The following is a 21,950-nucleotide window of genomic DNA, read 5'->3' as shown; positions in this document are numbered from 1 at the left end:
TGGGCAACAGAGTGAGACTCCGTCTCAAAAAAAAAAAAAATAAATAATGAAAACATTATGTTTTTACTGCTCTCTTCACTTGAAAAACCATTGATACTATTAAATGTACACAGCATTAAGTAGTGAATCACAAATACGTAAGGGCCATTAGTTATCACTGCTTATATTCCCCCATATACCAGGGTCCTCTTGTGGCACTAGGGACACCAAGTTAGGCAAAGTGTAGGAACAGCTCTTGAGATGTGTATTCTAGTAAAAGGGAAGAGAAGCTATGCAGGAGTATTTAAGCATGTAATTCTTTTTCTCAGTTCCACAGTTTAATCATAATTTTTCCTCATTATTAAATGAATTAAGCAATGAATTCGTTTTTTAGCAACAGAAAATAATGAAATGTAACCTCAATAATGTTTGGTAATGATATTGATAGTGCTAGTTATTGATAGTGATTTTTGGACACACTTAGGTCTACAATAAATTGGTGTTCATTATTTTTTGTGCATCAAAGAGTAAATGTTCCCCTTTTGGGGAGATAGCACTCAGCCATTTTAAGATAATAGTAATCTTTTCTTTTCTTTTCTTTTCTTTTTTCCTTTCCTTTCCTTTCCTTCCCCTTCCCCTTCCCCTTCCCCTTCCCCTTCCCCTTCCCCTTCCCCTCCCTTCTCTTCCCTTCTTTTCTTTCCTTTTTTTTTTTCTTTTTCTTCTTGAGAAAGGGCTCTGTTGCCCAGGCTGGAATGTAGTGGCACAGTCATAGCTCACTGCATCCTTGAACCCCTATGCTCAAGAGAACTTCCCACTTTGGCCTCCCAAAGTGCTGAGATTACAGGTGTGAGCTACCATGCCTGGCCAATAATAGTAATCTTACTGAAACTTTAGTTAAGGTCCAGAACCTGAAATAAACAATACTGATCATAAGATTGCTAAAATGTAAAAAATAAATTTATCACTACTGGGTGACAAGATTATAACAAGCTAATGAAGGGGAATGAATGGCTCTGACTTGAGGAACTTTTAAAACATTAGATCTGTTTCTTGAGCAGATGAAAAACTTGAACTGCATACAGTCTTTCTAGCTGTGAAATTCTATCATACATTTACCTTATTAAAAAAAGGGAGATCACTTGTTTGTTTGTGTTTGTTTGTTTGTTGGTTGGTTGGTTTTTCTGAGACAGAGTTTTGCTCTTGTTGCCCAGGCTGGAGTGCAGTGGTGCAATCTCGGCTTACTGCAGCCTCCGCCTAAAAGGGAGATTACTTTCTTTGGCTTTTGAGTAATGGTTATAACTAAAAGTAGCAGCAAGATCCAGTAAAAAGATTTAGGCCTTGATGTATCTTATAATTAGTGCTGAGCCTCAGTTACCTCATCTGGAAATGTCTGGTTGGGGAAGGCTGGGGCTGGATTCCAAACTGCCCAGAGGCTGCTGAGAAGTTCTGTGGAGGTGCCTTAGAAACCATGTGGCTGTGCTTGAGGGCAGAGGTGGCAGAGCTTAGGACCTGGCCTCACTGCAGCCAGCCTGAACAGCGCCACTTCCATCTGTTTTACATGAGTTTTTTTTGTTTTGTTTTGAGACAGGGTCTTGTTCTGTCACCCAGGCTGGAATGGAGTGGTATGATCTCTGCTCACAGCAAATTCTGCCTCCTGGGTTCAAACAATCCTCCCACCTCAGCCTCCTGGGTAGCTGGGACTATAGGCACATACCACCATGCCCGGCTAGTTTTTGTATTTTTTGTAGAGATAGGGTTTTGCCATGTTGCCCAGGTTGGCCTTAAACTCCTGGACTCAAGCAATCCACCTTGATTACTTTGGCCTCCCAAAGTGTTGGGATTACAGGTGTGAGCCATTGTGCCCAGCCTCCCGTGAGATTTTATTTGACGAAACGATTTTGTGGCTTTAAAATGTTTGCATATCCCTGGGCTACACATCCTAAAGGGCATATTTGACCCCAAACTGTCAGGAGTCTGTGTTAGATAAATGGTATCACCTTTGCTGTGTCATTTGCTGAAGAGTTCCAGGTGCCTACTGGTTCTTTCCCAGATTGTGAGGTCCTGTTTCTATGGATGATGGAAAAATGTATTTATTGAGTTGGATCATTCTTTCTTAAATGTTTAATTTTTAAAATTAATTCATTAGTGCAGGCAGGATGTCTCTTTAAACTCTAATTTTAAACTATATTTTAAAGGTATTATCTTAATTCTTTTAAATTCCAACTCGCTTATGCACAATTGACCATATTCTTTTTATTGATCATTACAGCAAATCGCTTTCAAAAACCTGGTACAGAGAAATCGACAAAATGAGCAGCAAAACCAGGGCCCGCCGGCTCTGAACTCTACCATTCAGCTGCCATTCATAATCATCAATACAAGCAGAAAAACAGTCATAGATTGCAGCATCTCCAGTGACAAGTGAGTGGAGAACTAGGGATGGGTGCAGGGCTGGCCTTCTGTTAACATTTTCATATCATTTGCAAACTCAAGAAGGATGCACTTTATTAGTTGCACCCCTCAAAGGCTGGCTTCCTTGGGGCACATGAAACACCTCCTGAACCATGGGTGCAATCTTCCACTAGTGTGCGCTCCAACCCTCACCCTCTGTGGTCCCCTGTCTTGTTCCAGGCACTGTGCTGTCTGTATTATATGTGTGTGGCAGTGTCTGGGCCCAGCCTATGACATGCTGCATGTATGTGGTAACTCTGAGCAAGTAACTGTGATAAGTTAGCCCAGCACTGTGGGTCTGGGACAAGGTAGATTCATTGGTGATTCACTGTCATAGTTTATTATAGAAATATTTTAGGTCAACATGTGGCATTAAACCAATTATTTCTTTGTTTTGCTATATCATAGTTATGCATGCTTCTGTTTATTAATGAATGTATGAATAGACATGAAAATGCCTGGCACATTCTTTGCTTTCTTTAAATTGTGTTTTTACATTTTAACTAAGATCAATGATAATATTCATTATGGCAAATAAGAAGTAGCACTTTTCAAAATATAGAATTAATTTGTGATGTATTTTACCATTCATGAAAAAGTTTCTCTCAGTGGTCTTCAGGCTGTGACTAGTACCATAAAAGAGTTAAGAGTATATACAGGGTGCAGAGCGAGACGGATCCATGTACCAATTATGGCTCCCCCACTTCGCTGCCGCAAAGGTCTGTTTTCTCAAGAACAAATAGGAATGATACTGGGGCCCCTATGACTTCCCAGCCTTGTGAGGATTAAATGAGTTAATGTCTATAATGACTTGAGGTAAGCGTTTTTTAAATGTTAGCTGCTGTTACAAAAGGTCAGCCTATAGTTTATTGTTCAAATTGGGATTTATTAATGCAAAAGAAGACTCTATAATAATTGCGTCGGTACCACAGGCATACCCCAGAACTGTCCCAGGGAGACCAGAACTTCCTGTCTCCTAGAGCCGTGACATTGCCCTTGGGCTTCACTGCCACTTGTTTTCCCACTCTTCTTCCTGGCGCTCTTGCGCCCCCTGCCGGTCTCTGTTGTGTCCAGAGATTCCGGGCCACTCCACTAAGAAGGCACACACACAAAAGAAGAGTTAGCCAGGCGCGGTGGCTCATGCCTGAAATCCCAGCACTCTGGGAGGCCGAGGCCGGTGGAGCACCTGAGATCAGGAGTTTGAGACCAGCCTGGCCAACTAGTGAAACCCTGTCTCTACTAAAAATACAAAAATTAGCCAGGCTTGGTGGCGCATGCCTGTAGTCCCAGCTACTAGGGAGGCCAAGGCAGGAGAAATGCTTGAACCTGGGAGGCAAGGGTTGCAGTGAACTGAGATTGTGCCACTACACTTCAGCCTGGACGACAGAGCAAGACTCTGTCTCAAAAAAAGAAAAAAAGAAAAAAACAGCAGGAATTTCAAAACTATTTGATAATTGAGACTATAGACACAAAAAGAAATAGTAGAGGTTATGAAGTAAACCAGAACCAATAAAATTTTTTTTAAGAGTGGATTCTTGGCCGGGCGTGGTGGCTCATGCCTGTAATCCCAGCACTTTGGGAGGCCAAGGCAGGCAGATCACCTGTGGTCAAGAGTTTGAGACCAGCCTGGCCAACATGGTGAAACCCTGTGGCTACTAAAAATACAAAAATTAGCGTGGTGATGCACACCTGTAATCCCAGCTACTCGGGAGGCTGAGGCAGGAGAATCGCTTGAACCCAGGAGGCAGAGGTTGCAGTGAGCCAAGATTGCACCATTGCACTCCAGCCTGGGCAGCAAGAGCAAAACTCCATCCCCCCCCAAAAAAAGAGTGGATTCTCATTATTCTCACTATTGCCAGGTTGGAGTGCAGTGGCTATTTACAGGCACGATCATAGCTCATTGCAGCCTAAAACTCCTGGGCTCAAGTGGTCCCCCTGCCTCAGCCTTCCTAGTAGCCAGGACTGCAGGTGCACACCTCCTTGGCCATCTAAAGCTGATCCATTTTTTAATCTTCTAAGTTTCTTAACCTCTCTGAGATCGTGTTCCTTTCTCCACAAAAATAAGAATTATAATATTTACCTTGCCAGTTTCAAAAAGTTATGGGTAAATTAATATAGAACCCAGCCCAGTGGTCAGTAAGTGGTAGATATCTGAATTATTTTCCACACACTTGCAAATTCTTTATAAATATATGTCAAAGAGGACCATTAACATAGTCTCAGAAAACTGAGAATTCAGGCCGGGCACGGTGACTCACACTTGTAATCCCAGCACTTTGGGAGGCCAAGGTGAGTAGATCATAAGGTCAGGAGTTCGAGACCAGCCTGACCAAAATGGTAAAACCCCATTTCTACTAAAAATACAAAAATTAGCCAGGCATGGTGGCACGCGCCTGTACTTCCAGCTACTCAGGAGGCTGAGGCAGGAGAATCACTTGAACCCAGGAGGCAAAGGTTGCATTGAGCCGAGATCATGCCACTGCACTCCAGCCTGGGCAACAGAGCAAGACTGTCTCAAACAAACAAACAAACAAACAAAAAAACTGAGAATTCTGGAAAATGGTTAGCGTCTTTTCAGATAAAAAACACAAAACTTAGCATTCTAGTTACTCTCTCTAATTAGTCTCGTTTTGTATGGAGAATTATAAAACTATCTTCTTAGGTTAGTCTCTTAAGTCTAAAAAGAATGACGGGAAAATCTGGGAATCATTGGCCTAGGGGATTATGGACACTGTTCCCCCAGGCTGGAATCTGGTGAGGCTTCCATCTCTTGGGTGGTCCCTGACTCATGCCCTTTCCTTGGCCTTCCTTTGAGTGGAGGGAAGGAGGCTCTGAGTAGCTTGTACAAGCTTGTTATCCGACGTAGGTCCAAAAACCCTATCTTTCAGTTACTTTGGTGATGCAATCTTTCCCCATAATTAGCCGAGAGGCTTTCCACAATGAGGATTACATTTACAAAACGATCTGCTTTTAACAGATGCCTGAAATCATCCCTGTGGCAGGCACCCACTTCAGATTTTTTTTAAAAGTTGTTATTGTACTTTAATCAAATTCATATACTTTAGATTACTTAAATTGTTATTTTGCTTCAAATTATAATTTTTGCTCCTAAGATAATCTGTTATTCAAATTATCTTAGATAGGGTATAAAGTTATCCCCTCACATGATTTTAATAGAATTTCATGACCAGGTGAAACCTACCATTGTCCCCAAACCCTGTCCCTGCAGGGCTGAGGCCCATGATGAAGGTGCTCCAGGCCTAGCCTAGGAGTTGGAAGGACTGTGTCTTCCTTCTTTTGCCTCTTGATTGAAGTGTGTTGGGCTGCTGGGAAGCTGGGAATCCAGTTTGGGTACTTTCCAAACATACTTGGAAATGTGCTTGTATTACATGTGACATTTTTTCTTAAAACATTTTACTCCTTAGCCTCTCAGGACAGGATTTGGGGTTGTTTTCATTTGTTGAAAGTCTTCTATTTATTGCTTATCTGAAGTAGGCTATAGCTAACATTTGACTCATGAAAATGAAGTAAGCATTCAAAATGTTTTTTTTCCTCAAAGCTAACAGGCCAACTTGGAATAGGGATATCGTAATATTAAAGTAGAAAGGCTTTTCTTTTGTGGCAAAGCTGTAGGCAACTTTGAGAAGTACTGGATTTGGAATAAAATTTCTATCCTCTGTTTGTAACAGCGTTAGGGCTAAAGTTTGTGGGTTTCTATCATCTGTCAGAGGAATGCTGTTTTAATTGGGAAAGTGTTTTATTTGAGATGTCATTCCCCTGACAGAGCAGAATGACTCATGGCTCTCTAAATGGTAGCAATTTCTAGCACTATAGCTGGATTTAGGCCCCCATTCTGTTACTTAAACTATAGAATACAAAACTATTCAGACCTCTCCAGCACCATCAAAAACCCTTTACTTTGTTTCCTGATGCAGGTTTGAGTATCTTTTCAATTTTGACAACACCTTTGAGATCCATGACGACATAGAAGTACTAAAGCGGATGGGAATGTCGTTTGGCCTGGAGTCAGGCAAATGCTCTCTGGAGGATCTGAAACTTGCGAAATCCCTGGTGCCAAAGGCTTTAGAAGGTTATATCACAGGTATGTTAACTGATGCTTTCATGTGTTGTCCCTGATTAAATGTTGAATCCAAACTTGTTAAAACATTTCTTATAGAAAATTGCAAAATTTTAGAACATCTATGCTTGTGTTGACAAACTGAAACCTTTAACACTTTAGGACCATTTTTTCAAAAATTAGATTAAATAGATTGTTTCATAACATTATGAACTTAAATCTATACACCACACATTATATACTATTACATCTAAATTGGCTCACTCAGCACTAAATTTGGCTCTTCAGAGAGTTCTTGTAATTCCCAATACATAGCTTAGAGCCTAGTTAGAGTAAGCTAGTAAAAGCTCAATGAGGGAGTTTTAAAAAATCTTCTCTTAGTGCCCTGTGGATACTTCAAGGGAAACTTTGGGCAATTTACAAAAGAAAGTAGGTACATCCTGGCCGGGCGCTGTAGCTCACACCTGTAATCCCAGCACTTTGGGAAGCCAAGACGGGTGGATCACCTGAGGTCAGGAGTTCGAGACCAGCCTGGCCAACATGGTGCAACCCTGTCTCTACTAAAAAAATACAAAAAATTAGCCGGGTGTGATAGCACATACCTGTAATCCCAGCTACTCAGGAGGCTGAGGCAGGAGAATCACTTGAACTCGGGAGGTGGAGGTTGCAGTGAGCCGAGATCACCATTGCGCTCTAGCCTGGGCAAGAAGAGTGAAACTCCGTCTCAAAAAAAAAAAAAAAAAGTAGGTACATCCTACTTCCCTCTAATGGAAAATTTAGTATATCTATTATCTGCCCATACATAAAAATATCATTTGATTAATTGAATTCAGAGAGGAGGAGTGGACTGAAAGTTTAAATGTCAGGAGAAAAAAAGGGCAGAACAGGGTAAACCTGGATTCACATTTGTGTACGTTGCTCCTCTTTACAGTAAAACTTCTCAAGTTGACTATATTTACTGTTCCTTCTTCCTCTTTCCCCAGTCTTAAATTGTTCTTATTAAATACTGAGTAGATACAAAGGTTCTTTCCGTCTGTAGACTCTGAAGGGTCACAGTACAGTAGACCCCCATGAATCCAGCACCCAGCTGAGGAAAGCACATTACTGTTCCAGTCCACTGCATGCCCCTGCCCCAGGCTCTGTGCCCTTTCCCACCCCTCAAATATAACCATTCTCTTAAGTTTCATTGTCATTCACTTGCTTTTCTTTAGAGATAAACCAAAATGGTAAACTGGAAATAATGTATTAGTTTTGCCTACTTCTGGCCTCTATATAAATGAAATCATAGTAATATACTCTTTGGTGATTTGATTTTTTTTCACTCAATATTATGTTCTTTAGAGTCATCCATGTGATCTAATATAGATATAATTCATACGTTCTTACTCCTGTGTAAAATTCCATTATATGAATACATCACAGCTTATCTGTTTATTTTACTGAAAATAAACTGTTTCCGATTGCTTGATGTTAAAATACAGTGCTGCTTTGAACATTCCTATACATGTATCCTAGTGACCACATGCAAACATACAGATTGAATTTGTTAGGTCAGAGTTGGGTACATCTTCAGCTTTACTAGATGATACCAGAAATTTTCAATTTGATTTTACCAAATTACACGTTCCCCAGCAGAGTAGAAGTGTTCTATTTTCCCAATCAGGTGGGTCTGAAATGATACCATTGTAGCTTTTCTAAATTGAGATTGAATTCACATGCCATAAAATACACCATTTAAAAAGGTCAGTTCGATGGTGTTTTGGTATATTCACAAGGTTGCTAATCATCACCACTATCTGATTACAGAATATTTTAATTTAAAAACCCAAAAAGAAACCCAAACCCATTAACAGTCTCTCTCTATTCCCCCATTCTCCCTCAGCCCCTGGCAACCACTAGTCTACTTTGTGTCACTATGGATTTGCCTATTCTAGAAAGACTCTTTATGTCAATGGAACCCTACAGCATAGGGCATTTTGTGGATAGCTTCTTTCACTTAGTGTAGTGTTTCAAGGTTCGTTCATGTTGTAGCACCATCAGTACTTCATTCCTCTTTATTGCCAAATACTATTCCATTGTATGGATGGACCACGTTTTGTTTATACATTCATCAGTTGGTAGACATTTGGACTGTTTCCACTTTTTGGCTATCTCTAATGATGCTGCTGTTAACATTCTTATAAAAGTTTATGTGTAAACATATGTTTTTATCTCTAAAAACATACACCTACGAGTGAAATTGCTGGGTCATATGGTAACTCTGTGTTTAACATTTTAAGGAAATACCAAACTGTTTTCCAAAGCTCCTGTACCATTTACAGTCCAACCAGCAATGGATAAGTGTTCCAATTTCTCCACATCCTTACTCACTTATTTAGAGACGGAGTTTCACTCTGTCGCCCAAGCTGGAGTGTGGTGACGTAATTTGGCTCACTGCAACCTCCACCTCCCAGGTTCAAGTGATTCTCCTGCCTCAGCCTCCTGAGTAGCTGGGATTACAGGCACCTTGCCACCATGCCCGGTTAGTTTTGGTATTTTTAGTAGAGATAGGGTTTCACCATGTTGGCCAGGCTGATCTGGAACTCTTGGCCTGAATTCACCTGCCTCAGCCTCCCAAAGTGTTGGGATTATACATGTGAGCCACCGTGCCTGCCCTCCATATCCTTTTCTACACTTGTCACTATATATCTTTTGAATTATAGCCATCTTCACAGAAGTGAAGTGATATCTCGCTGTGATTTTTGTTGGGGGGGTGGAGCAGGGTGGTGGTGGAGGGGAGAGAGTCTTGCTCTCCAGGCTGGAGTGCAGTGGCGCAGTCTCTGCTCACTGCAGCCTCGAACTCCTGGGCTCAAACGATCCACCCACCTCAGCCTCCTGAGTAGCTGGGACCACAGATGTGTGCCACCATGCCTGCTTAAATCTTTTTTTTTTTTTTTTGGTATGTTTGATAGAGATGGGGTTTTGCCGTGTTGTCCAGGCTGGTCTCAAAGTTCTGAGCTCAAGCGATCCACCCGCCTTGGCTCCCACTGTGATTTTGATTTGCATTTCCATAATGACTTCTGATGTTGAGCATCTTTTCATGTGTTTATTGACTATTTGTATATCTTCCTCAGAAATATGTCTATTCACATTGCCTGTTTTTTTTTTTTTTTTGAGATAGAGTCTCTCTCTGTTACCCAGGCTGGAGTGCAATGGCGCAGTCTCGGCTCACTGCAACCTCCACCTCCCGGGTTCAGGCGATTCTCCTGTCTCAGCCTCCGTAGCTGGAATTACAGGCGCCCGCCACCACGCCCAGCTAATTTTTGTATTTTTAGTAGAGACAGGGTTTCACCATGTTGGCCAGGCTGGTCTTGAACTCCTGGCCTCAGGTGATCCACCCGCTTCGGCCTCCCACAGTGCATCCTTTGCCCATTTTTAAGTAGAGTTACTTGTCTTTTTATAGAGTTGTAAAATTATACTGAGTATACTTGAAAACAGAAGCACTATGTTTTACATGTCCTATAATTAAGATTTTTTTCACTAATTTAGAAATCTTCCTGATTTTCCTAATTCTTGAAAATATTACATATTTTGCAGATACAATTTGACTATATAGGTTGGGTGCGGTGGCTCACGCCTGTAATCCCATCACTTTGGGAGGCTGAGGCAGGCATATCACTTGAGGTCAGGAGTTCGAGACCAGGCTGGCCAACATGGCAAAACCCCATCTCTACTAAAAATACAAAAATTAGCCAGGCATGGTGACACATGCCTCTGTAATACCAGTTATTTGAGAGGCTGGGGCAGGAAAATCACTTGAACCTGGGAGGCAGAGGTTGCAGTGAACGGAGATTGCACCACTGCACTCCAGCCTGAGCAACAGAGTGAGACTCTGTCTTTTAAAAAAAAAAAAAAAAAAAAAAAAAAAGAATATATAAGCAGTGTTTTTGCCTTTGCTTTCTTTTGCTTATTTTATTTGTAAGTATAACCATCTAGAATTTCTCATCGCTTTTTAAAGGCATTTTAATACTAGTTCTAAGATACATTAAATCCAATGTAAGCAAAAGGTAGCTTTAATTTTGTTTTATTCTATGATTTGGCCCTTTGCTCACAACAGAAGAGTTTGTTGGCTGAGATTTGGTTTCCGTTTTAGTTCTTCGGTTGGCACCATTCTTCCCCTGCAAGGGCCCCCCGCCTCTCCTTGCCCCTCGGCCCACCTGTTCCGTCTCCCCACCCAGCTTTCCTCTCCCCACGCTCTCCAGCCTGGGTCCTGCTGTGTCATTGGAAGGCCAGCAGAATCTGAATAAAGGGCTTACTCAATAAATCACCAGAACTTTATTTTAGCTTACTCCCAGTGAAAAGGCTCAGGGCGATTAGGCAGGCTCTGTGGTTTTGATCTCTTCGTGACCTCATTTGCAGACTGGGATACAGACTTTATGGTTAGTTCAAAGGAAGAAACATGTGCCTCTCGTGTGTAAAGGGGCACAACGGCCTGGGTGGGAGTGTGAGAACCATTGTGTGGATCCTGTGATAATAGGAAAGAAATGTAGGCTTTTCCAACCCATGGTAAAAAGAGAACGTAATGTGTTATGCTCACAAACAAGTAAATAGCTGTGTTCTGACAGAAGGTTTCTGTAGTTCTATATACTAATTAATATTCAGCACGAGATTCTGGCTTTAATTTTATTTTCTTGTACAGACTTGTTGTTATTTAATGTATTTAAAGTCTGCTATTCTTCTTAGACTTGAAGTCTCTTTTTTTCCCACAGCTGTCTCAAAGAAAAAGGTTCGTAAGACGGTTCTAAAATTAGCATAGTCATTTAGTTTACTTTTTTCCTACATGGGAATGGCCTCTTGTTTGGATACCAGAGTTTCCAATCTAAATCATATAGTTTCATTTTTTTGTACAGTAATTGCAAAAAGATTTTGATTCAATTAAATCATAGCTCATTTTGGCAGATTACATTTTCTGAGTATGTGTTTGGGCTTATAGAATTTCTTTTTAGGAATTACTTTTTATGTATCTACCACTTATTTTGTAAAGTGGCAACTGACAGAGACTATACTCATTCATTCAGTAACTTTTTTTTTTGTTTTTTTGAGACAGTCACCCAGGCTGGAGTGCAGTGGCACGATCTCAGCTCACTGCAACCTCTGCCTCCTGGGTTCGAGTGATTCTCCTGCCTCAACCTCTCTAGTAGCTGGGATTACAGGCATGTATCACCATGCCTGGCTAATTTTTGTATTTTTAATAGAGATGGGGCTTTGCTATGTTTGCCAGGCTGGTCTCGAACTCCTGAGCTCAAACAATCTGCCCGCCTTGGCCTCCCAAAGTGCTGGGATTACAGGCATGAGCCACTGCGCCCCGCCACATTTAGATCTTACATGTTCCAGTTACTGCCTTCTTTGAGCTAACACTGTAGATGGGAAGATAAAAAGTATTAAACCAGTAAAATTACAACAAGAATTGATCAGTGTTGTCATAGGATAAATGTGGTATATGTATAGAAAAGCAGATGGGAAGGAGATATCCAAAATATTTTCTCTTCTTCTTTTCTTTTTTTTTTTTTTTTGAGATGGAGTTTCGCTCTTGTTGCCCAGGCTGGAGTGCAATGGTGCGATCTCAGCTCACTGCAACCTCTGCCTCCCGGGTTCAAGTGATTCTCCTGCCTCAGCCTCCCGAGTAGGTGGGATTACAAGCATGCACCACAACGCCCAGCTAATTTTGTATTTTTAGTAGAGATGGGGTTTCTCCATGTTGGACAGAACTCCCAACTTCAGGTGATCCGCCCGCCTTGGCCTCCCAAAATGCTGGAATTACAGGCGTGAGCCACTGTGCTCAGCCCAAAATATTTTCTGTAGACTAAAACAGTAATGTCTGTCTCTGCCTCATTAAAAACATGACTGCACGCGACCTTTTTAAAATAAGAGCCAGTTTGAATTAGAAAGCAACGGACACCAGGAAAAATCTTGTCAGGAAAAAGAATAGGTATTTGATGAGTAGCAGCATTGAGTTCACCAGCAGCAGGCACCTGAAAAGACATTGCGGCGGGGGTTTTGGCCAAAACATGTCTGTCTGCCCTCTAAGCAGGGTGGCCTTCTTACCTCATGTATTTCTGATTTGATTTTCTCTTTTCCCACTTCTGGCTTTGGCTCTCAACACCAGTCCAGGTCTTTTGTGCTGAGGGCAGCAGGCATTGAGGGTGGTACACTAGGCTGTATCCCATGGGCTGTGCTCTGGAGGGCTTATCTAAGAAAAAAGAGTAAGAAAGCGCCTGTGAGTGTTTTCATTTGAATACTTCTCTCCATAAGCTGCCTTCTCGTATTTTTTTTTCCTGCTCTTATGTTCTAGAAATTTTTTTTTCTTCCAAGAAGATGAAGAAACCTGGGTTCTTCTCACAGCAAGAGAATCGTCTAGCTGTCATGAAGAATAAGCTTAGCTCTTGCTTTTCTGTGCTTTCTTCAGACTGTAACAACAGCAGCCACAGAACTTGCAGGACCGACATTTTTTGTTCTCATTTTTTCCTTTAGATATCTCCACAGGACCTTCTTGGTTAAATCAGGGACTACTTCTGAACTCTACCCAATCAGTTTCAAATTTAGACCTGACCACTGGTGCCACCTTACCCCAGTCAAGGTACGTATTTTTTTCAGGGTTAGAAAGGCAAACCCCAGAGCCCTGACTGTCTGTGTAGGGGTGAGCCGGGGTCATGTTACTGCCAACACAGGTCCTGCTGAGCAGGTTTGTGGCAGATCTCACCAATGGCACCTCCTTCCTGTTTTTATTCCTATGTTTTACAAAACTGTTTATACCACGTTAATGAGCCTGTGTGTTTTTAATTGTTTGCTAGTGTAAACCAAGGGTTATGCTTGGATGCAGAAGTGGCCTTAGCAACTGGGCAGTTCCTGGCCCCAAACAGTCACCAGTCCAGCAGTGCGGCCTCTCACTGCTCCGAGTCCCGAGGCGAGACCCCCTGTTCGTTCAATGATGAAGATGAGGAAGATGATGAGGAGGATTCCTCCTCCCCAGAATAAAGACAAGAGAAAGCCTACGTTTCAATATGTGATGCTCATGTGTGTTTGTAGTGTGAGCTCTTGTTTTTGAAATGATTGCTTCAGTCTTTGCCTTTGTTTGCACTGTGTGTTCAGTGAAAACTAGAGAAACACAATAAGCAAATCACATGAAGGCTGAGATGATTGAGATGAAAGTTAACATAGTGTGAATGAAAGTCTGGCCAACAGAGCAGTAGATGATATAACAAAGCATGCTTTCTGAGGAGATAGTGGGGATAATCCCTGAAGAGTTGCAGTGTGAGTGCAACTCATTTATCTTCTGTGAGGTGGGATTTTTGTGTTCCTCACACCCATTTAATTATTCTTAGAATTGAGATTGCTACACGGAGCAGTCCTTGACGATCGTGTTTCTGACGTTTCTCTTCCTTGCCTGGACTGCCTTTGACAAGGCAGAAATGAACATGAAAAGTCCCCAGGAGAGGGGAGCTGTGTAGTGAGGGATACTGAGGGCAGTCCTGTGGCCGAGGGGCACAGATTGAACTGCTGAACAAGTTGGAGGTCTAGATGAGGTGCTTTACGCATCAGCTGCCTTAGACAGCTTCTAGAAAGGAGCGAGCGCTACTTCTTAAGTACTTAAGTGACATTTAGATAATTTATAGTAAAACTGAAATTATTATTAGCCAATGCATTGGTGCATAGAATTTACTAGGGCTACTTCTGGAAGCCAAAATAGAATAGCATTTCCATGTGCATTAAATACTTTGCCAGCACTGCCTTTTGCCAGCATCCTAAATCCGGAGTTTTACAAGGAAGGAAACTGTATCTTTAGGTTAATCAAAGCTATGCATTTCATATAGCTTTTTCATTTAAAACAAGACAAAGAAACAAATTCCTATGACCAAATTGCTTGCCTACAGTTCCCTGCAGTAATTGTATGATCTCACCCAGTGTGCAATTTGTGAAAATGAACCAAATGTCATTACTTTTGTCTTAAAGAAAAGTCTATTTCAAGAATATGAACAGCAATGTTTCCTTGTACATGTCACCTTTTTTCACATTTTCATTAATCAGAATGACCTTATTGAGCCTACTCCTGGGGTCAGTTGCATTTCAAACTAATCCAATATTTAGTGTTTCACAGAAACACTGGAAAACGTTGAACACTCCTACTGCCTGGATATATGGTAATGCAGTTATGTTGTTTATGGCTCAAGATGTCATTAGAAATACTGCAGTGGTGTATTCACAGCTGCTTCTTCTCTGAATGAAAGAGTGTAGGGACACCTGCCACCATGGCCAGACCCTGACTGAATTTCACATTAAGGCTTTGGAAAGGAGCAAATAATAATGGGAGAATTAACTCCAAAACTTTGACCTGAATCATGTGGATTTGTCCCAAGATTATGCTAGATGCACCAAGCATGGCCCAAATTGGTTCTTTTTTAAATCCCGTGGGGGAAGTGCAGGCTCCTTCCTGTGGTGCCTCTTTATAGCCTCACCACCATGCTGACACTGAGCATGGTGAGGAGGAGAAAGCTTTGGCTAGCTAAACATGTTTAATAAGGCCATAAAAACTGAGAAAGAAAAACATTCAACTTTAGCTGAAGCTCCTTTGATACAATACAAAAGTCTCATTCTGTCAGAAATAAGCCATAGTACAGACTCAGAGATAGAGGCAGTTTCTAGAGAACTCGGTCTTATCGTGGGTTCTGGAGCACACCTCTCAGACCAGTCAGGAACACTGGGGAGGTGACAGCAGATCCCCAGGGGCCTGCAGGGGACCTTTTAGCTGCACGGATTGGGATTTCCCTCCAAACCAAACTGTCCTTTAAGGGGCAGCCTCCTCTTTTACTAACTCCACCCTTTCTCATCTCTGGGACCCAGCAGGGACCTGGAGAGGCCAACGGCCACAGCTACCTTTGTAGTCTTCAAAATATTGAACTGCAGGTCCCAAGATGCATTTCAGGATTTAAGACAGGTGCACTAATGATAACCATTCCTTCACCAAATAGCAACATTCTTGCCAGAGTTCTTGGGAAACCTGTTTTTTTCTCTACTCTCCATCTCTGCTGCTCTCATGCTTTAAATTGATAAAATATGGGCTTAAAAAAAGAAAGCCGCCAAAGACTCTTATCCTTATTGGTGCCCCATCATTGGCCACCCCAGCCATAGGTGTGTGCTGTTGGTGGGAAACGGTCTCCTTCCTCAGTGTTGTGTTTGGGTTACTGGTGAGGCCGGCTCACAGAGTGACATCGTGGTCACCAGTGCATGTTGCTGGAGTAAAATCTTGCCTTTAGAAACTAGGTTGAGCTGTTCAGAAAGGCCAATTCTCTTCTGTATTCCCCCTCAACATTTATCTGGGTCTAAAGCTCAGCACTGAGTCACAATTTCACACAAAATCAAAGTGAGGCAGTGCCTCTCGCCTGTAATCGTAGCATTTTGGGAGGCCGAGGCAGGCACATTGCTTGAGCTCAGGAGTTCAAGACCAGCCTGGGCAACATGACAAAACCCTGTCTCTACAAAAATACAAAAATCAGCTGGGTGTGGTGGGGCATGCCTGTAGTCCCGGCTACTCAAGAGGCTGAGGTGGGAGGATTGCTAGAGCGCAGGAGGCGGAGGTTGTAGAGCCAAGATCACACCACTGCACTCCAGCCTGGGTGACAGAGCAAGACCCTGTCTCAAAAAAAAAAAAAATTGGGCGAGGCGGGGGGAAGTTGTGGTCACAATGCCCAGGCTTCTTTGTTATAGTGGCACGCTGGGTTACTTGCCACACACAGATCACTCCTCCCAGGGCTGCTGGCACACACTGATTGTGGGGAGTTCAAGAGGCCTTTTCCCCTTGAGGGTGAGTATGGCTGTCCCCCTCTCAAGCGTGTGGCATCATTCATTGAGGAAGTGCTGGCTCTATTTAGCACATGCACAGTGGCACTAGGACCTGCGTGTCTGGCCCTCAGTGGGAAGGGCGGTGCTGCCTAGGCACACAGCAGCGCTTATGGGCCCCAGGTGCCTACCAGGCTGCCTTCCTCTTCCCCGCTGTCAGTCTGTGTCCTCCACGTGCTCGTTTCCTGTGGTGAGAGCAGTTGTGGTGTTTGTATACCTTGTGCCTTATGATCAAGGTGGGCCTTGGAGGAGGGCGGGAAAGGAGCGGCCAACACGACGGTCCTCCACCCCTCAGTGACACCTACCGCCCGAGAAACTACAGACGATGGCCACATGTTTGGCATCCTTCAATTTAATTCTTTAAAGAAGTGATGGGAAGAAAAAGCTATGTGGTTTCTGCCATTTTAGCAGGATAAAGAGGATAACTCCTTCCATTAGCAAATTTTACAGTTGTAACAGTACTCTGCCATATTTGAAAAATAATGCCATAGTCAGTCCTTGAAAACAAGGTAGCTCCTATCAGATAATTCAAATGGAAATTTTTTTTTTTTTTTTTTCTTGAGACTGAGTCTCACTCTGTCGCCCAGGCTGGAGTGCAGTGGCGATCTCGGCTCACTGCAAGCTCCGCCCCCCCCCGGGTTCACGCCATTCTCCTGCCTCAGCTGGGACCGCGCCTGGCTAATTTTTTTTGTATTTTTAGTAGAGACGGGGTTTCACCGTGTTAGCCAGGATGGTCTCGATCTCCTGACCTTGTGATCCGCCCCCTCGGCCTCCCAAAGTGCTGGGATTACAGGCGTGAGCCACCGCGCCCGGCCTCAGATGGAAGTATTTCACAGAGGAGTGGCTCAGTTTAGCCCTGCAGGACATCTGTAACTTGACTGTTTGCTGAACCACAACTCTCTGGCTATTTGGGTCATAGAGACAGCAGAGTTGCTCCAATTATAGATGTGACTTAGGCTCCCTCCAGCACACACTGTGTGTGCTGGAGGGAGTGTGGATTAGCAGAGGATGAGAACTACCTCAGCTATTCCTGCCATAACCACACTGAGGAGGGGGCACGGTGGGGAGCCTATTTAGCTTTTTTTTTTTTTTTTTTTTTTTGAGACGGAGTCTTGCTCTGTCGCCAGGCTGGAGTGCAGTGGCACGATCCCGGCTCACTGCAACCTCTGCCTCCCGGGTTCAAGCGATTCTCCTGCCTCAGCCTCCCAAGTAGCTGGGATTATAGGCGCATGCCGCCACACCCGACTAATTTTTTGTATTTTTAGTAGAGTCAGGGTTTCACCATGTTGCCTAGGCTGGTGTCGAACTCCTGACCTCAGGTGATCTGCCCACCTCAGCCTCCGGAAGTGCTGGGATTACAGGTGTGAGCCACCGCCCCCGGCTCTATTTAGCTTTTTAAAAATTATTTCATTTCAAGGGCCCTTTAATATCTATCAAGCTCCCTCCCCTAACAAAATGAGCTGTCCCTGCCCAACAAGTCTGTGAAATAGACCTTAAAACTGTGCTGCCTTAGTGGTAAGTAAGGGGTGGGGGTTGGACAGTGAATCTTAAGATTTCATCCTTCATTCAGTAAGCATTTGAGTACCTACTGTGAGCAGGCATTGGGGTGGAGCAGCGAGAGCCCTGCCGATGTTGGGTTCTCCTCCTACTGGGGAAACATGATCACAGATGGAACATGTGCAGATTGATTGATGAGTGCTGTGGAGAAAGCAGCAGCATAGCGGGACCGTTTGGGAAAGGCTGCTTTGGCTGGGGGTAGCCGGGGAAGGCCCCTCTGGGAAAGAGACAGTTTTACTGAGTCAGACGGTGGAAAGATAGATGTCTCTATACTTTCTTAACAAGCCACTCTGTCCCATAACATGCACTTGGAATCTCTCCTAAGTTCCAGAGGCCCCACTGTTCCAGTTTCAAGCCTTCATTTTGGAGTCTGTTCAGGAACTTTTAAGACTTGAAAGCAAAGTTAGCTACCAGCAGTTTCCGTAAACCAAGAGAAGATTCTAACAAAGATTCACTACTTTCCAACTGAATCTATGCAGTAGAAAAATCATTAGAAAATACAAAAATTAGCCGGGCGTGGTGGCACATGCCTGTAGTCCCAGCTACTCGGGAGGCTGAGGCAGGAGAATCACTTGAACCCAGGAGGCGGAGGTTGCAGTGAGCCAAGATCCCACCACTGTACTCCAGCCTGGGCGACAGAGCAGGACTCTGTCTCCAAAAAAAAAAGAAAAAGAAAAATGATTAGAAATTAAGAACTATTTTACGTGTTTCTAAGTTGTTGGCTACATCAAAGAGATCATCTCTATTCTGCGTATGGGCTGGCTTTGGTGAAGCTGATGACTGGACTTCTAAGAACCGTTTTCCCAAATGGGTTCCCATATTCATGCACCCAAAGCAATGGCCCCCAAGCACTGATGAAAACTAATATGCGTTTCCCAAAGACCCACGCTATGTATCAGGAGCCTGCACCATGCCATTCGAATGACCCTCAGCAATGTGCCTCCCTGCCCTCAAATTCCCAGTTGATAACAGTGTTTGGTTAAATTTCCACTCAAGCCAAACATGGTTACTAAGAAGAGAAAAGCCTGATGTTTGCATAATATTTTTTTTCCCCTCAAGATGGAGTCTTGCTCTGTTGCCCAGGCTGGAGTGCAGTGGCACGATCTCAGCCACTGCAACCTCTGCCTCCCGGGTTCAAGCGATTCTTCTGCCTCAGCCTCCCAAGTAGTTGGGATTACAGACATGTGCCACCACGCCTGGCTAATTTTTGTATTTTTAGTAGAGATGGGTTTCACCATGTTGACCACACTGGTCTTGAACTTCTGACCGTGTGATCCGCCTGCCTCGGCCTCCCAAAGTGCTGGGATTACAGGCTTGAGCCACCACGCCCAGCCTAAGATTTTATGATTAAAAAAAATTCGAGCTCAATACCCACATAAATTATAACGTTTCTCAGGAAATAGTCCCTTAACAAAACGTCTCTGAGAGGTTATGCTTAGGTTATCGCTGGGATCCGATTTTCCCACATGTCTCACTCCACAGTATACTAAAGAAGAAAAAGTGAGCGGGCACAACACTTTGACTCTCTGGCTAAGCCCTGGAAGTCCCTGACAGGTCCAGAAACTTCTTTGACACCCGTTCACCAGGGTGCTGAGATAGGAGAAAGTGCTCATTTATAATGTGTATTCTGTGCAGCTGTTCTCAGACAAGGCCGGATCTTGTCATCTTACCTTTTGCTTTACAAAAAAGGCCGGTTGAAGTCAGTGCTCTTTTGCCCCTTGCTGTTTCAGCAGGTTAGACTTTGGTCTTCACTGCTTATAGCTGCATTGGAGGCCAACGTAGCTGATGCTCAGGGTCAGGCCTCGCCCCTTCGCCGCAGGTCTCAGGATGGGGGAGAACATCGCTCTCACCCTGCTCATTTAGAGATGGGAAACAAGCAAGAGCTTGACTTGCCTCCCATCCCTCAGCCTGCCTGTGGCAGAGCCTGCACCAAAACCCAGAGCTTCTTCCCTCTGTGAGGGCCACGCTGTCACCACAGTCCTCCCAGACGGGTTTTGGATTAGCATCAGTCCTGTGTCATCAAGTGCCAAACAGCTGAGGGGCAGAAGTGGGACTCCTCTCCTGAGCCCCAGCATGAGGCTGTGGTGTCAGGTTTAGGCCTCTCTCAAGTCAGAAAACCCTGGGCTGAGACCTCCACAGACAAGGGCTCCCCATGCTGGCCATTGGCAGGGGCCCAAGAAGTTCAGTGACCAACTGGTCCTTCCACACCGCACCAGCTGGTGCTGCCCATGTCTGTTGAATCATAACAGGGAAGCTTCCCCAGCTCATGTTTGGATTTAAAAACTCATCCCTTGTGCTTCAATGCATGCGATTTGTCACTTACCATACTTCACCATGGCCGAGCTTCATGTCACATGGCCTGGTAATTATGCTTGTTCACACTGGGGCCAGGGTTTTCATACTAAAACGTCACTGACAGTGGGGCTACTTTTCTCCTGAATAGCTCCTCTGGGCTTGTTGCAGTTCTATTTTTCCCAGTAGTATCATGATAGGTTCAACCTCTCAGTGTCCTGAAAAATGGAACCACCCACTAACCATATGCACTGGCTGCCCAGGTGGCTGCACTCCGGGGATCATGTTTCAATACTGAGTTCCTTCACGCACTTGGTTCACCACCATCACCCTTGAGTTTTGGACAAAAGAGGTGGGTATGCTGGGCACAGTGGCTCACGCCTGTAATCCCAGCAATTTGGGAGGCCGAGGCGGGCGGATCACCTGAGGTCGGGAGTTCGAAACCAGGCTGACCAACATGGAGAAACCCTGTCTCTACTAAAAATATAAAATTAGCCAGGTGTGGTGGTGCATGCCTGTAATCCCAGCTACTCGGGAGGCTGAGGCAGAAGAATCTCTTGAACCCGGGAGGCAGAGGTTGCAATGAGCTGAGATCGTGCCATTGCACTCCAGCCTGGGCAACAAGAGCGAAACTCCATCTCAAAAAAAAAAAAGGTGGGTAAAGGGCCATGAGCCCAAATCACTAGGTTGTTCACCTTTTCATCTGAAAATGCTTTACTGTGACTATGTGCTATTGGGTTTTATTTCCAGAAAATATAGTTCTCCTTTTTTCTGCATGAAGGATACATCGTGGTGCCACGTGCTTTAAGCAATTTAAACGAGAGATAAGAGGAAAATGCAACCACCACATCTGACTTGCCCAATGTAGACTTTCCTCTATTAGATTGAAGTACACAACCTAATATGATATATTATTTTGTAGTATCTCAGACTTTGTAAATAAATACCATTATTTTTATATGGAAATTTTATAGAAGAGCTATTTCTGTATACGTAATTATTCCTGATTTTCTGAAATTGCTTCTGGTAGATAACAGACAAGTTCTAAGCAGTGTTCCACTAAGGGTGGTTCCAGGCCTGCCTGCCGTGGAGTTGACTGGGGAAATTTTACAGTTTTGCGATCCTAGGATGCGTCCCAGACGCTCAGTCAGAAGCGCTGGAGGTGGGGCCTGGGAAGCTGTATTTGTAATGAACTCTGATGTTTTTTGTCCATTAAAGTGTATCTTTGTCCATCCTATAAGATTAAAAGAAAGAAAAAGCATCTCAAATGAGTGTAAGTTCTTGAGAAAAAAATGTATCAGACTTTTATGATTTGAATGAAATGTATTATAGAAAAAATAAACACTTTAAAATAATGTTAGTCTCATTACTAGTGGGTCAGGATGTTTTTAGTTAAAAAAGGAGGTGTTAGGCCAGGTGCAGTGGCTCACGCCTGTAACCCCAGCACTTTGGGAGGCCAAGGTGGACGTATCATTTGAGGTCAGGAGTTCAAGACTAGCCTGGCCAACATGGTGAGACCCCGTCTCTACTAAAACTACAAAAATGAGCTGGGTGTGGTGGCATGCGCCTGTAATCCCAGCTACTCTGCGCAGGAGAATCGCTTGAACCCAGGAGGCGGAAGTTGCAGTGAGCCGAGATCACACCACTGCAGTCCAGCCTGGGCAACAGAGTGAGACTCCATCTCAAAAAAAAAAAAAAAAAAGGCTTTTTTTTGTTTTTG

General features: G+C 43.6%; 1 protein-coding gene across 38 annotated transcripts in view; it reads left to right on the top strand.

Moving 5' to 3' along the window:
• The window catches only part of TFDP2 (transcription factor Dp-2), a 205,487-nt gene extending 183,996 nt beyond the window's left edge, over positions 1-21,491 (top strand). For 22 of the 38 annotated variants that reach the window (XM_009239372.4, XM_002814123.6, XM_054552777.2 and 19 more), the window contains 4 exons: positions 2,249-2,400; positions 6,366-6,532; positions 13,019-13,124; positions 13,339-16,217. In XM_009239372.4, coding sequence (XP_009237647.1) covers positions 2,249-2,400; positions 6,366-6,532; positions 13,019-13,124; positions 13,339-13,522 — 609 coding nt within the window. In that variant the 3' untranslated portion in view covers positions 13,523-16,217. Of the gene's footprint in view, positions 1-2,248; positions 2,401-6,365; positions 6,533-13,018; positions 13,125-13,338 lie in introns of all 38 variants that reach the window. The other 16 variants (XM_054552767.2, XM_054552766.2, XM_054552773.2 and 13 more) reach the window with 2 other exon arrangements.
• Positions 21,492-21,950: the final 459 nt, after the last annotated feature.

Source organism: Pongo abelii, chromosome 2 (genome assembly GCF_028885655.2).
Source record: "Pongo abelii isolate AG06213 chromosome 2, NHGRI_mPonAbe1-v2.0_pri, whole genome shotgun sequence".
In the NCBI taxonomy this organism is placed as follows: Eukaryota; Metazoa; Chordata; class Mammalia; order Primates; family Hominidae; genus Pongo; species Pongo abelii.
This window is presented reverse-complemented; position numbering and strand designations above follow the sequence as displayed.